This window comes from Orbicella franksi, chromosome 9 (assembly GCF_964199315.1).
Source record: "Orbicella franksi chromosome 9, jaOrbFran1.1, whole genome shotgun sequence".
Lineage (NCBI taxonomy): Eukaryota > Metazoa > Cnidaria > Anthozoa > Scleractinia > Merulinidae > Orbicella > Orbicella franksi.
In genome coordinates, this window is record NC_138153.1 from 28604695 (window position 1) to 28620894 (window position 16200).

A 16200-nucleotide genomic window follows, 5' to 3' on the forward strand; every position below is an offset into this window, starting at 1 on the left:
CCATTCAATACCCCTATTCATAGCCCTCCCTTTCTTGTACTTTACACTGCAAGCCCTCATTTCCAGCAGTCTTAAAAGCGATAGATCTGAGCTCTAGTTTATTCAGTCATTTACATTTTGTATGGAAATTACTTTCAATAGACATGAATTCTCTTTATGGTTTTCTTCAGATTCCTTTCAGTGTCAATGGAGAAGAATTTGTTTGTATATCCATAACAATTTCACCTGTACCATCACCCGAGATTAATTAACTACACTTCATTTTTGTAACAATATGTTTTGTAAGAATATCGATACTGAAATAAACGCGAGGCTGAGATTTTGAAAAGAATCATTTTTTTGAAACTATATGTTTTTAACTAAACCGTACGTATAAACGGCAAAACTAGGCGAAAAGCAACGAAATCAGCACTAGGCCCATGTTCGATGCTCTGATGCCTGCAGGCTGACTCAAAAATTACTTTATACCATCCCAGACACTGAATATCCTCGAAAAAAAGGAAAAGTCATACGCCGTGATTAGGAATATTCACGAGAAGAATATCTAAAATCGGTAGAACAAAAATATTCAGCCTCGGTCGGAAAAACGATATTCTATTAAAAAATAAAGAGTGCAGCAAAACAGGATTCCGAGTCTGACTTCAAGTTAGGATCTCAACGAGGATTAGGATTACTCTCCAGGATTCTACTAACATTTCCAAGTTTCTGGTGCTTTGAGGTTCAGAGTTCTTCTTTACGGTAATAAATGCATAGTTTTAAAGTTACAATATATCACGATTTATGAGCACACGTAATGCTAAGGCCAAAGTTGAAACACTGTGAGTTGTGAGTGAATGTGCGCTGCTGTTCTGCGTAGCTCGAAATCATCCCTGTATAAATTTCCAAATAAGTCAACATCTCTCTCGTCTGAACTTCTTCCAGTGTACGTAAGAACTCTGTTGGTCTTGATACTCTGTCCAATATTCGTGACCACCTTGCATTTCCGCCATTTTGTTAGGTTTTCGTACGTTTGTTGCACTCAACGTTTTATACCACCGATGTTCCATAAACTGGCCAATGTTATGAACCCATGAGTTCGCGTCATGATCATTTCACGTCCCTGTCAGGGTTACATAGCTGGCTCAGGGTTTCTTTTTATTCATTGCATCTCGAATCGATTGCACAAATCTCTTCGCCATGTCCTCAACATTTGGAATCCCTTCGTAGTTTTGCTGAATGTATGCTCCTGTCAATGTGCCAGCGACAAGTCCTAGTATCAACCTCTTGTTAACATGCGAGAAGACAACTCCGGCGGCAAAGCCCTTGAGGAAGGAGTAATCTAGAGCCGCCTTCTTTGAACTTGTGTTCCCGTCTCCTTCGACAGCCATCTTTGAATGCATGTGGAAAGTTGATCCCAGGTCCTCGCATGAAAACGACTCATGTACACCATGTCAGCTCATGTTGTTCACTCCGCTAAATTTAACCCCGGAGGGAAAGGGGTTCTCCCGATAATGGACCTCACGGGGAGGTTCCCCGTCAAGGCTGAAAAAGGGCACCCATCAGGAATCAGGTAGTCTCCTTTGGGATGTCACGCAACGCTCCCCTCCCTTCGCGGGTAGCGTTGCGTGACATCCGCCTCACCTCCAAAAAAACGACTGCGGAGGAGACTAACTATCTGGCGGAAACTCCCCATATACCTGTAGAACAATATTTTCTGACGTCATTGATAACAGTTAGATACGAATTGACTGCAAACAGTCCTCCAAACAACTTAAGAGCTTCTAAAACTTAGTGATTGGGCCTTTGAAAATACGAAGAGATGTGAAAGTTTTTTAGGGTTTGATATCAACGGCATGGGGATTTTTTAGGGTTGATATTTTCTGGTCGACCTTTTTTTAGCGGGGTGGGGGATTTTTTTTTAAAGAAATCCTTTATTGACTAAGCTTGTTCTGTATAGAAAGCTGGATATTGGCCACATATCCGCGCCGTGTTTACGGACCTTAACTGCCCTTCGATCCACAGTATGGAAAAAAATTAAAAGTTCAGGTATCTTGACTTCAGTCTCTCACAATTACTTTGAGTTGCTATGTTCAAGCCACTGGATTTTATTACCCAATCAATTTTACTGTTATAATCATCTGCAGTATAATTATTCTTTCGTGTAGATCATGTTATTTGGACGAGCTTGATTCTTCCATTGTCCAGTTCGACAGCCTCGACTCCAAACTGCCGCAATCTTGACGAGTTGGCAAGCCCTCGAGGATCCATTGATGAAACAATGTTCTGATTTTCTTTATTGTTCTCCAGAAGATTCCTGATGGCGAAGATGGCCCACTGGCAAATATCTAAATTATTTTAGGTCAAGGTCGATGACAACGAATTTTAATAACAATTCGTTCAAAACCCGCATGAACAATGGTAATTAGTTGAAAACAAAGCGTGGCAAGTCGTGGGCTGCTGAATGGGTTCCATTTCTGATTGGTTGAAAGCCTATGATTTATCCGCTTGTGCACCAATGCATTACGTCGGTAAAGGGCGTGAAAACGAGGGTTGGGTTAGACGATAAGTTGAAATATTTCTTCCAGAAATGTCCACAGAAAAAATAGTTTGAGAACTTATTTTAATTCATCGAGAATGGAAAGAAAAAAAACCTCAACCATTTCGCTCTCAAAGTGTCCAAGTTCAAAATTTTACTTATAAAAACATCTTAGAACCAAACAGCACCAAGAGACAAGAACTTGACAAACGTCATATTGTGTTTAATTCTGTTTACTTCTGAAGTATTTCGTCAACACTTGAAAACAATTATTAAACAAGGACGGTTCGAGAAAACGAATGCGCTTTGTAGAGGCCGCTATCTTAATTAATAGAACACTAGGAGTTAAAACAGTGTGCTGATAAACATGGATTCGTTGAAAGAAATAGTTTAATGTAGGTTGTTTGGAGAGAGAGAAAATATTTTGATTTCGATGCAATTACCGAAGGTTTCGTGTCGCTTAATCTCAGACCAGGTAATTCACTTTATAAGTATTTCTCACACACAATTCTTTATAATTCTTAGAGCTTCTATTCTGATATGTAATCAAAGAAACGCTCCTATTTGGTAGTATTACGCGCAACCAGATCGTGAAGGTTTCAGTAACCTTAAACTAAAAACAAAAGATGAGTTGCTTTCAAGAACGTTCCAAAACAAGCGAACAAAGACTCGATGAGAAACTTTGCAACTCGAACATCTGTTGAGAAATACTCTGTTCACGTACTTCAAGACAATGTTTTATCAGTATTCACTATTGCAAGTCTCATCAACATGAAAAACACTTTGGGAATTTGCTTTCTCTCAGCGGCTATTGCATGCTTGTGTGTTCGAGGTGAAAATGACGAGGATTGTAAAGAAGCTCACGAACAGCGAGGATTTTGCCTCTTGAAACACAAGTACAAGGAAATTCAGGCCAACAGTTTGAGCCAGTGTTATATGAACTGCGCCAGAGAGAGTTCTTGTCGCAGCATTAACTTTTTTTCTGGCGGGACAAAAAAATGCGAGATGAACACGGCCACACGAGCGACTCGACCTGAAGACTACACAAGCTGCGCGAATTCCACCTACATGGACAATGTTGTGAGAGGTATAACGTATAACGTATAACACACCCTTGAAGTTCCCATGCAGACAGGGTGACAACACACCAAATTCCTGTCATTATAATTACATAGAAAACATGGGGATTTGTACGGAGCATTGATCTTTCGATATTGAGATGACGAGGGGTTTAAAGAAACACTTTACCGAGCTAAAAGACGCTACGAAAAATAGTTACATTCTCGCAAAAACGGATTAATAAACTATTTCGTTTTGAACAAGAGAACAACAATTGCATGTTTTCTTGTACAAATCCTACGTTTTAAAGTTTTTCTTACAAGACAAAGAAAATGTAAAAGTCGAGAATCGATTGTACATAGAGATTTTACTCCAAACGTTTGAAATCCAGAGGATTCAAATCCACAAAATAAAATCGTTCATCCTCTTTGTGACACCATGATTAATTATTTAATACCTTGGAGCAACAGTAAAATGAACCCAAACATTGAATCGAACTGACACATAAATCATGATCCAAAAGAGTTAGCTTTCCTGTGGATGAAATTCATTGCCTGTTTTGAAATGACAAGAACAAAACTCCAACTCACAGCCATAATTGCTATTCCTTTTTTTTCACTACCTTGACAATGGCGTCATGAAGACACCGAAACGTCGGATTTATCTTTTTATTTTTTTTATTTGAAAAATTAATTTCAGTGAAAAAAGGTTCCACAAACTGGGCCCCAGGTCGCTCGTGCAAAGATATACGACAAAGCGAGGACTCAGTGGGGGATGGTGAATTCTGGATTGATCCAGATGCATCCGGGAATCCACTCAAAGTCTATTGTGACATGACCACCGACGAAGGTAAGAAAAATAAATCATGCGGAAAAGAACAAACAAACTTATGTTGCGCAACGAGAATAAGTGTATGTCATTGGGTGGCAGTTACAATCACGAGGGCGATGAAGACTAGAGGACACTTAGACGAGATAGACATCAACATACCCCCCCTCCCCTAGGGCATACCCCGGGTATTTGACTTGTTGGTGTGCCCAGGGGAGCGGGAATACAACGACAGGGGCAGGGGTATTTGTTCGCCAAGTATGACCCCTAGGTTGGGCACTTGAGTACTATTTTTAGCCTGGGGGATGGGGACAAACTGAAAATCGAAAAATGTCAAATTCACCGGGGGAGGGGTTACTCGGGGGAATGTGAAAGTTTCAAATTGACTGATACATAAGTTAAAATGAATTTTCATTCTACATTTATGTGTTGATATTGCTTCTGTAAGAACTATTGTCTGGCTACTGCAGTGTCGAAAAATCGTAGGATAGATGTTAACCCATGGTTAACACCGAGTTTCTTGTCCAGTTTTCAGATGGATAGGGGTTATTGACCAAGCTGGCTGGACATTGGCCAAGTTCTTTTTCTTTGCGTGTTTATGGACCGAGACGGAGCCGAGGTCAATAAACACTCAAAAACAGAAAAGAATGAGGCAAATATCCAGCCATCTAACCAAAAATACTTGGTCAATAAAGGATTTATTACGTGAGATAAAGAACAAATTTTTACCGCGGGACACGGCGCGTAATCACGAGCGGGCGCCATCTTGTCCGCTCGCGTAGCAAATCACAGCGCAGGATTTGATTCATCTTGCTCGCTCAGCAAGCTAGGTAGCCATATGATAAGGAAAAGCACTCATCATTCAGTTCAGTGTTCTCGTTTCATTTTTTCGTTCAGGGGGATGGACGCTGGTCAGACGAGTTCAACTCACCGATGGCTCACTCCCGTCTAAGGAGCAACAGATCGAAGTTAGGGGTTACAGAGAACAACTCCAAAACTACAACTCAAATGACCATGTGCTTAACATGATAGGCTTTAGGGACCTCAGAGCGGCCATGGGCTTCGAGCAGATGAGGTTTTATTGTCACAAGAAGATTCCAGGAAAAGTGTTCCACGTAACAACCAAAACCAATTCCTTGGGGGAGGCAGTGATTCAGTTCTTCACCGGCAAGACCACTACCCCACCCCAGGCGTGCGATTCATTTTCAACGTTCCCAGATGACAACTCAACGCTTTCTCGTAAATGCGCTGAGTGGGGCGCCTTTGGATACCCTGATAGCTGGGGGAGAAACAGCACCACTGCACTAAATATGTGTCACCGGCTCGTTGTGTGGAGAGTGATCAATGAGAACATCTATGCTGTAGCCATGTGCAATAATGACTACTTCTGCGAAGATACCGTAAAACAAGGATCTCCTGGAGACGAATGGAAAGTATATGTTCGCTAAAAGGTTGATTATAGTTGACGAAATGTACTTTTAGCTCGAAGTATGACTGATTTCATCCCCAGCCTGTTCCAGGCTCTCTGTCACTCCCCACGGATTGTAATTTATCCGATATTTATGACATCACTGGTCGTTGTTCGGTTTTGAATTTTCGCGCGCAAGTAACAACCAATCAGAGGCAGGACACAGATCTCTGTAGAGTAACGTCATCAGTATGGAATCTCAGACCTCCCCGCAGGGGAGGAAGATTTGAAAGCGCCAAGAGAGGTCTGTTTAAAAAAACTGTTTGTTTGAAGCGAAACAGGTATTCTTTTTACCAGTGCACTTGAAATTTCTTTGTCTACACAACAAATGATGTCTTTTCATTTTTTATCAGAAATAGCTGTTGATTTCTTTCCAAAGGTTTTGGTTAGTGTTGTCAGCTTCATCGCGTCCTCCATATCAGTCAAGTTTTGTCGGACCATGGTTCGTATTTGACCATGACGTGAGGTATTTACCACATTCAGCTTAAAATCTAGCCATATCGCGGGAAATCAGGACAGTAGAAAAAGGCTTCTGATTGGCTAATTGTTTTTCAGGATATCACAACAGATCTTGATGAAAACGGAGCTCCGACTCGGATTTTTAGAAACGCCTTGAGCCACAGGTCACCCACGCTCGTAAAATGAGCGTCCCTGTACATACAGTAGTATTTTACAGTATATACAGTAGCCATTTATCTGATGCACAAAATTACTTCCAAATTTTAAAAAGGAAACCTCAAAGAATTTGACATCTAAGGAAGAACATCCAAGGAGTAATAATAAGCTTACAATTAATCAGGAAGATCGAAACGTGTTACGAAAAAAAAACAATTTGATTACAAAACCAATGTTTTCATAATGACGTGCCGCTAGAAGATTAGAAGCGGCAGAAAAACGCAATGGCAAATAATGAAGACTGTGCAAGACAACGGACAGGAAGACTGGAATAACATGAATGATTTGGTGTAAAATTCACAGTAGGTCTTCTTGTTTGTTGTGACGCTGAATGATCTCATGGCTTTCGTTTTAGAACGAAAGTTTCATTTTCACCTATTTAAAAATTGTAGCTTGCAACAAGAAAAAAGTCTTAGAGTTGAGGCTACGAGCGCTAAAACAATGAAGTTTAAAGTCACATCTTACAAGGAGATATAATATCACACACACGGTCGGTATAATAGATATCAGCTGAATTAAGATAAGGATACAGGGATTGTGATCATCAACATTACAGTGATCCAGTAATAAAGGAATCCCTTCAAGTTCCCGCACCTGTCAATATAATAACGCACAGAACTGTTAGATATACCGAAAAAGCCCAGCCCCCGCTGAATTGATTCACTTTGATGTAATCTCATTCCCAGGTCCAGGAACAGGATTACAACTGGTCGTGGTTGTTATACAATAATTATTAAACCTGTTTTATAAACTGAATTTATTTCTTTTAAAATTGTAGCTTTAGAATAATCCACAAACACGAAAGACAGCTTGCCTTGTTCTGATTGGCTATGTGCCGGTAACACATGTTCCCAATAACTCGCACTAGATCTCTCTGAAAGCCATGACTAGGACTTAGTTCCTCAGAGTCTACACCTTGTGGAAGTTGGCTCACATTGGTGAATGTTGCCTTGGCCTCAGGCTTAGCTGTTTCTTTTAATAAATCTGCAAAGATATTGTTTTTCACCAAATACATAAAAATTACATGTAATTCACCTTGAGTGAATATTTAAAGTACCCATGGCACCAGTTCTAGTTAGCTATTACATGATCTGTTCAGAATTATAGAAAAACAACCTGAGTGAAGTTTCACAATATACCTTATAGTGCTAACATTAGAACTTGGAAATAAAATATTTCAAACTAGTTTATGACACTGCCAGAGTTCTGGATTTAGTGAAGTGCAATGTAAACTATGTGAAAGCATTTAGTTGATGTTAATCTTAGGAAGAAGCATGTGTAATCATTTGTCTAACGATGGAGTCACTATGAGGTATCGATTGTGGCTTTATGACTACATGTGCAGTACTGCTAGTCTTGTCTAATCTAATAATTACACTGATAATCTTATAGCATATAAGGGACATAAATATAATAATATTATAGTCAGTAGTCAAATCTCTTTTGATGAGTGGATGGGTTACAAGTACAGTTTTTAAGGAGAGATAGTGGTGCTTCACTGTCCGTTTATGATTAGGCTCTGTTATATTACAGTGGAACCCTTCCTTATGGCCAACCTGTTAATATGGCCACCTTGTTATTACGGCAACTTTAATCTTGCCCAAACAAAAGCTCGGTCAATCACTTTCTTATCTAAAGAACCCCTTAACTACGGCCATCCCGTCAATACAGCCAGATTTTTGTGGCCCATTGGTGACCAGATTAATGGGGTTCTATTGTATTTACAGTAGCTCTGCAAGCAGGCAAGATGAACCAAATCTGCTCTGTGAATGGCTATTCTGGCTACATTGAGCCTAGTGGTCCATATCACGGGCGCCTATCCCGGTTTCTGAAGAAATAAACAACAAGGAGTATTTCTACTACCCCCCCCCCCCCCCTGGATGGGATATTAATAAATTGCAGGGTTATCCCCATAGGTGGAGAGAGAGAGAGACTGTGAGGGTCAGTATGAGTAAAGTGTCTTGTTGAAAAACACAAAGGAATGACCCCAGACAGGGTTTGAACCCGGGCAGCTCAATCTGAACTCTAGCATGTCAACCATGAACCAGTTTGTCACTATATTGGTGAAAATCAGCTTTAAACACACACATAAACCAACATTGTTAAATGTAACCAACCTACACATGTGACCAGTAATGAGGTTCTTTCCTGCAGGCCAGCCAGGTTTGACTGCAGTCCAGTACTGACAGACAGTATGCCTAACAGCCGTGTAACAATCAACACCTGAAACTACAGGCAAAAAGGGCAAATTAATATCTGTGTTTTAAGAATGTCTGGTCTCTGTACTGGTATTGATGTCTACAATGAATGCTGACAATGAATATGTGCAGAGGAATATGTTGGTACTGGGAAATATTAATGGTTGCCAACCTTGTTCTAAGGTTCTCTCTTCTTCTTTCCTCCTGGAGTGAGAGACAGATGCCTCTCTCTCTTTTTTTTTGGTCTCTCACTCTTGCTCTAGGGGATGGGAAGAAGAGATAGCCTGGAGCGAGGTTGAATGTTTGCTTCTGTTTAGTGCAAAATGCTTACAAAGTCATCAGATGAGTGATCCAATTGCTGTAGTCTTTGTGTAATATTGACAGCATGGCTCTCAAACTGTTCGGCAAGGTATCCTAATGATGTTGCATAAAAATCATCCTCAGATTGTCCTTTTATTGATTTATTATTCGGTTCATCTAAAGCATCTGCAAAACATGTACAGCATACTTTTACTGACAATGACACTTCCTGTGAGAAAACTTCCAACTGAGAAAAAAAAGACCTAACATTATTTTTAAAACTGGTTAGATACACAGACTCTGAAAACAAACCTGGCCAATTGTCATCAAAGCAGAAAATCATTTGACATTCATCTTTAATTACCTGTTATTTTGACCTGCAATAAGTCCAACAAAATTATCCTACAAAAATAAAAAAGGAAAGAATGCCATAACCACAGTTACTATCAGTGTAATGTACCAAAAAAAAAAAAAAACACACAAATTATGAGCCTTACTGTAGCAACCCAACAACCTTGGTATTCTAGATGGCTTGTGTCAGTGCTGTGCAAATAAATGCTTAATTTTCCCCCAAGGTTTCCAAAATTGAGTATATTTATGAATGTAACATTTTAGCTACAAGGAGGTATAAACGTGAAGTAAATTTTGAAGCAGTCAGCTAGACATCTTTTTTTGACAATGCTCCTATGTCCTTTGACCAAATTTGACATGCCAGATAAATACAGAAAATGGAAATCTGCAAAACCTTAGGGCAACATTTAAGGAAAACCCAATTGAGTTGTAGTCTTTATGCAACAAGAGACGGCTGTGCAAAACAAATTCCCAATCCCTGATTAGCTAACTTGTAAAAAAGATTATGGATGGGAGTTGTGGGGTGTGTCACAGTATAATTAAATGGTTTTATTACATAGAGTTAATACAAATAAAGGGTTTAACAATTAAAATAAGAAGTGCATATCTGCGAACATTTTTAGACTCATCTGTAGTGTTAGTTTACAAACAGTACAAATTCAAATGCTTGCATTTTCCTTTTGCACACATTTTGAGCCATGAAGCAATAGAGATTCATACCAAATGGCTTCAGTGATTGTGCTGTCTTTTTGGAAGATGCACAGTGAGACAAATATACATATCGAAGGTCCGGTTGTCTACGAAAAACAGTCATCCTGTGGACAAAAATCTCACGCCTTTGACTCAGAAAAAGTTGGCAGGTACATTTGTATACATCCCTTGAAAGAGTTAGAACAGAGTGCATTTCTCTTTCATCACAAAAGACAACAATCTTACCTAGCTACTGGATCAAATTCAATTCCTTGGTACATCTCAGGGAAAAGACCATTGCAGATCAAATAATCCAAAATTAAATACCTAAGAAAAGGAATATCATTTTTAAAAGTAACCAAAGAGCTTACTGTGGAATATTTGAAAGTGTAGTCGGTAATACTAAATTAAAATTTAACATATTAGAGACTGAGTGAAATGCAACTCAACTGAGTGCATTTCAGTAACAATAGTACATTCACATTTAATAGCCTTCCAACAAACATAAAGATTTTGCCACCTAAGGAACGTTTCAAGGCTATCTCCGATTTTTTTTCTTAGGTTATTTTTTAGAACATTTTCAATTCGATATCCAATTTTTATGAGAACGCTATTACCTTTTTAAGCTTTTTAATTTTTTAAACATTTCAGCGCATCTTTTAAAGTAGTTAGTTTTTTTATAGATATATATTATTTATACATGCTCTTTTTATTTTACGTTATACAGGGCCCCCGTTGATACCAGTCCTGCAACTGAAGGGGTCACCCTGTTTAAATATTGATTATTATTATTATTATTATTATTATTATTCAATAACTCATCGCCACTGGCATTCAACTTTTGTGGCATGAAGTGATGGGGAGTATCACTTCTTTGACTAGATAGAATACAACTTCATCACAGGGTACAAGTCAGCAAAACATTTACATGTCAAAAGTTCAACGGCACCCATATGACTGTGCAATTCAAGGTGGGTAGAGGCACTACAAGAATAAAGACTCGACCAAGAACACATCATGACAACTTTACCCGGACCATAATTAACTTTCACTGGCCTAGCTACCCTTTGAAACCCAAGTTGTTACACTAACCATAAAGTCAAAACACCTTTCAAAGGAGGCATTCAGCTGGTTATTATAACCAAAAGCTTGTACTGAGAGTACCCATCTGAAAACAAGAGTCTCTGTTGAGAATTCCACATCAGTCCAGTACCGTATTCCTCTTTTTAATAGCTATACTGCATTGTCAATGCAAGTTTCTACTTGTTTCATCTCTTGTTCCAGGAAGGTGGGAGAGGGTGGGGGGGAAGGAGAGGAAAATGAGAGATAATGGACACAGAGTTGTGAAAATATATAGTACTAACCCCCATTCAAGCTGAGATTTGTTAGAACACAGGTGTACAATGTGCGAAATAATCTTGAGACCATCGTGATCACTAACAAGCTGTAATCTGGAATTGAAAGTACATGTACAGTAGAAGAACTCTTTATTATCTCACTAAAGTTCTGAAAAAAAGGCTGAAAAGAGGAGAGGAGGGGAAAGGAATAGAGGCGAGGTCAAAAGAGAAAAGATGTGGAGAGGGGAGAGGAGAAGAGGGAAGAGGAGTAGGAGGGGAGGGGACATGAGGGGGAGGAAAGAGAAGAGGAGAGAAGAGTAGGAGGGGAGGGGAGAGGAGATGAGGAGAAGATGGAAGAGAAGAGGGGAGGACAAGACAGAACAAGACAAGGGAGGATGGGAGAGGGGAGAAGATGTATTGTTAAATATAATTACCTCCTGTGTTCATTTAAACAGTTGTATATAATCATACACAAACAGTCCTGAACTCTGTGATTTGTTGATGAAAATATATTCCTGGAAATACAGTAATTGAATACGCAGTCAACACTAGTGAAATTTGATGATTTAAGTGAATCCTTGAAAAAGACAAATTAACATTTGTAATATTAGTTTTTAGCATTTGGAAACATCTGCGCAACCTTTTCAGTTTGAGATCTATCAAACTCTGTGCACATGTAGTCCTACAATGATTGTAACTCATGATAGAACCTCTTTGATAGCAGCAACGCATTTTTAACAAAGCTGTAAGAACTCACACAAAGAATCGTGGAAAGCACTTTTTCCACACAAATTGCTGAGTGGCATCATTTTGGACAACTGTATTTCCAAGAAGCTGCAGACTACTTCTTACAGCATCAACAACGACATCTGCTCCTAGAGAACAACAGTAATGTTAATACTAAATATTACATGTACAGGAGTACTCAAACAAAACATAGTGTTGGAATAAGTGTCTCCTTATCAGAGTTTGAGGTCTGAGATGTTACCCCTGGGACATAACGAGAAAAAAATATGACTGAGGCAATGTTACTTGTTTGTTTGTTTATTTGTTTGCAGTGTTAACTTTCCCCCTTCAAAAAAATGGCAACAACAAAAACAAAAAAATGACTGAGGCGAGTACCTCAGTTTGTCTGTAACTAGCTACGGTCCTGTACCCTACACACCAGGTACAAAAAGAGATGGGTAGCAGGGAGAGTGGGGGTAAGGTCCGAGTAGGGGACAAGAATAGCTCCTGAAAGCCCTAAATCACACAGTCATGTTGTACTCTTTTCTCATGCTGCACAACATGTAGTTAAGTTTTAACAGAATATACCCTAAGGGTTACATATGTCTTCCTAGTGTGTAATTACCAAAACTGCCAGAACAATGATGTTTTATTTGGACTTTGACAAAAGGTAATAAATGTTTGATATTATCATTGTGAATCACCTTTTTCACTTTCTTGGAACTCTGGTTTCAACAAAATGACAGTGATATCCATTGTGTATTCCAACACACCTGATGATCTGTAGGTATTAAACAACACTTTAATTTAAATAATTTCATGTGCCAATGAAGAAAGAACCTTTCCTGCAGGCACAATTTCCCATTGATTCTAAGAATTTTTTTTCCAGGCCAGATTTGAGTTTGAGTGCTGTGAAAACCATCACCCAAAGATTTAAGACCCTCTGACCCTAAAATCCCAAAACCTTGAAGAAAAAAAAGACCCAATGATTTCTTACAGAAAAGAAAAAAATATACCTGATAAATCTAGTGAATAAATATTATTTAGTTCATTCTCCCTCTGGCCTAAGAAATGTTTGTACTGCAGTATGCAACCACACTTGATCAGAAGTAAGGTGATGGCCATTTCTGCATCATTTTTTATTGGAAATTGAAACTGGCAGCAATATGTGGGTCCAGATAATATCCATACTTCCCTCCCCTACACAGAAGGGATTGGAATTTCCTGGGGGATGCGAGGTTCTGTAAGACCAGAAAATTTAAAGAAATGTATGAAGCTTAATTGTACTTTCCAGCAAGGTGGGGATCTTATAAAAATCACTTCTGTGGGGGAGTTAGGCATATTTTCTGGGACTACACAACAACAAAAAATTAAAAAGAAAATGAAAAGTTAAAAGCTTAGCTATAACAGTCAAACATTGTCTTAGTAAAATGTTCACATTGAAGCAGTTAAGTCAGTATTAGGCCAAACTGAAAGAAACAAAAGACCTCTTTTTTAGGCAATTAATAGTTCTCAGGTTGGTACATAAATAATAATAGCTGACGTCAATGTTATATTCTCTAGTGGTCTGTATGGCCATGGTGCATTCAGAGCAGGTTACGTCAAAAATCTTTAGCATAGCCTTTTAATTTTTCTTGTGTACTGTCAAGCGATTGAAGTGTTTGGCTTATAGTGGCGTGCACATTTATATTTACTGGTGCTACTTATAAACCCTTAACAACATAAGACGAATTGACATGATAGCTCTGGCTTCTTAACTTCTCTTTTAGTTTATCACCCACATCCTGACTGATAACAGGCATCTTATACTATTCATTTGAGTCCAAATTTTCCCACCCATGTTGGGTTGGAGTTTTTAAAACAGCATTGTTCAGCATGGGACTGTGGCCACTTGCCAAGCGTGTGGTGAGGAATTTAAAAAACCTTGGCGTATCTTTGGTGTGGAAGTTTTGAAAAAGAATAATTGGAGGATTTGGAGGTCTTCATTTTCAACATACACTAATTTTCTGCTAACTAGATTTTACCAGATATTCAAGTTGTCACAACCTGTTAACTTACATTACACTGTTCTGATTTTTTGGTGTTTCTGCACAGCAGTTTCTCAAGAATCTAAAGGCCTCCGTTAAAGCTTTCAAACAAAGGATGAGTTGTTGTTCTTTCCATTCACGTGTTTGTGCACGCAAAGCGTTTTTGCAGGCCACAATGACATCTTTCACCTGTACAATATTTGCCTCTGTTACAAAGCATCTATAAGATTGAAATTGAAATGGTCTTCATTAGCTATCTGTAGGTATAGATCAAAATAAAATCTTTCAAGAATTAAATCATCCCCCTGGCATTTGTCTCGATGATGAGCATCTAGGGGGAGGGGGCCTCCCATGTAAAAAGGACGGGGGTGCTTGTTGTACCTCTTTGGGGTAGAAAGCATAGATTTGGTACCTCTTAGGGTGCTCAGCCCCAAAGGGTCCACAGCAGGAGCTTTCGTGGTAACTTTTAGAGTATTGACCTGAAAAAATTTCACAGGAGATAACGTGTTGTTCCAGAATTGGTACCTCTTAGGGATTCTTTTCAAAATTTGCGACGAGTAACCCCGTATCCCTGCGGGGGGGGGGGGGGGGGCCTGCGATGGCGGGGCAGAAAATTGACTGTCACTGGTGGGGAGTTGGTGGGGGGGTAGGTGATGAAAGAATTGCCACATACCATGTTGCGTCCAAAATTATGGAAAAGAAGTTCAAAGACTTCAAGAGACGACCCTGTTTGCTTGAAATAATATTTATGCATGTGGCTCGAAGACAGGTGTCTAAAAAGCTGTGTAAAATCTAATAAGTAAAAATACCTGTTCTCTTGAACCAAAGCCCAGGTCTTAAGTTTATCTAAAGTTTCCTTAGTTTCAATCCAGGATTTTTCTGTGTAATCAAGCGTCTCTGCCAATGATCTGAGACCGGACAGTGTTCTATCCTCTACCCTCGTGTCGGCCATTTTAGAAGTTAGTTGTTGTGTAATTCCGCTGACCATTCCTAATTCGCCCCAGTTTCCCTTCAAAGAGCGTGACGCGAAAGCGCGAATTATGAGTTGATGAAAGTGGAGGAAAATAGTTGGTTTTGGAGATTTTTCGAAGGCAAGATGGAACTGACTTGAGATCATAACCCTGTGCATGTATAAACCACTATAAAATTATTTTTCGTGGCTTAGGTGAACTTGTATAATACCTTAAAAATAAAACTGGACCGTTAACCCGTCTATGGTCATATTGAGGGTCTCTATGAGGGTGTTGTAATCTCAGCGATTAGAGAATTTGGAGAGCTCAGATCTCAGCTGTCAGTTAAAAACGTGTTGGAAAGTTATCTTAGATTACAGCAAGACACGCTAATGGTGGGGACTTCGATAGCTTTTATTCTTCGAAGCCGTTTGCAACTACTACAGCTATTTCTACTACTGCAATAGGCTCGATTTCCGCCGCTCTCTCGTGTACGGTCTACGTTCCTCCCCGTTCTTCGGAGGAGGAGCGCGTGCTCCTTCCCCGAACAGGGGCTGGTGATCGAACCTACTACTGCAACTGCTTCTACTAAATACATGGTCTAAATATGGTCGGGTTTACTGACCAAGGGAATTAAATAGAATTCCCTGCTCGCTTTAATTAGAGAATAACCAGAACATACCAACGGGATTAAGACAAATGAACGATAATGAAACAAATACAATTTGTAAACGAAATTTAACCATAACTTAACTTGCGAAAAGACTGCCGAAAAATGATGAGTATCTTAGGAATAGTAGTCAATTCAATTTATTTACACTTTTTTAGTTACATAAATTTCACTTACTTAACAAAAATACAAAATCAGAAAAATATAAGAATGCAAAATGTGTGTAGTGGCCAAAGGAGCAAAAGCTACCACAGTAAAGTTAATTGAGGATGTACCTTTTACTAACCGAATTCGAGGGCCGCACTGCAAGTTACGGACCGAGTTTTTCCCCATCGATTTATGGCCCAAGCGCGAAGCGCGCGGGCCATAAATCGAAGGAGAACACAGGGATCCGTAACTTACAGTA

The 16200-nt window shown here is 39.3% G+C and overlaps 2 protein-coding genes across 2 annotated transcripts; one reads left to right on the forward strand and one right to left on the reverse strand.

Annotated features, from left to right (window-relative positions):
* Positions 1-81: 81 nt before the first annotated feature.
* On the reverse strand, positions 82-15206 carry LOC145496377 (ataxin-10-like). The gene is made up of 13 exons (XM_081476000.1): positions 14984-15206; positions 14206-14394; positions 12852-12928; positions 12179-12293; positions 11856-11936; positions 11449-11535; positions 10331-10411; positions 9408-9445; positions 9075-9229; positions 8663-8774; positions 7360-7529; positions 7076-7139; positions 82-2324 (listed from the first exon to the last, which is right to left on the reverse strand). The coding sequence occupies exons 1-13, from the start codon at positions 15160-15162 to the stop codon at positions 2146-2148; spliced, it is 1527 nt and encodes a 508-aa protein (XP_081332126.1). The 5' UTR covers positions 15163-15206; the 3' UTR covers positions 82-2145.
* LOC145496378 (uncharacterized) lies at positions 2342-6916 on the forward strand. The gene is made up of 2 exons (XM_081476001.1): positions 2342-4423; positions 5300-6916. Exons 1-2 carry the CDS (start codon positions 4408-4410, stop codon positions 5848-5850), a joined length of 567 nt encoding a protein of 188 aa, XP_081332127.1. The 5' UTR covers positions 2342-4407; the 3' UTR covers positions 5851-6916.
* Positions 15207-16200: the final 994 nt, after the last annotated feature.

Coding starts and splice junctions, on each gene's coding strand:
- LOC145496377 (XM_081476000.1), bottom strand. CDS start 15,162: ATGGTCAGCGGAATTACACAACAACTAACTTCTAAAATGGCCGACACG. Junction 11,937..12,178: donor TGCTTTCCACGATTCTTTGT/GTGAGTTCTTAC, acceptor CTGTATTTCCAG/GAATATATTTTCATCAACAA. Junction 2,325..7,075: donor TGTTGATGATCACAATCCCT/GTATCCTTATCT, acceptor AAAATAATTTAG/ATATTTGCCAGTGGGCCATC.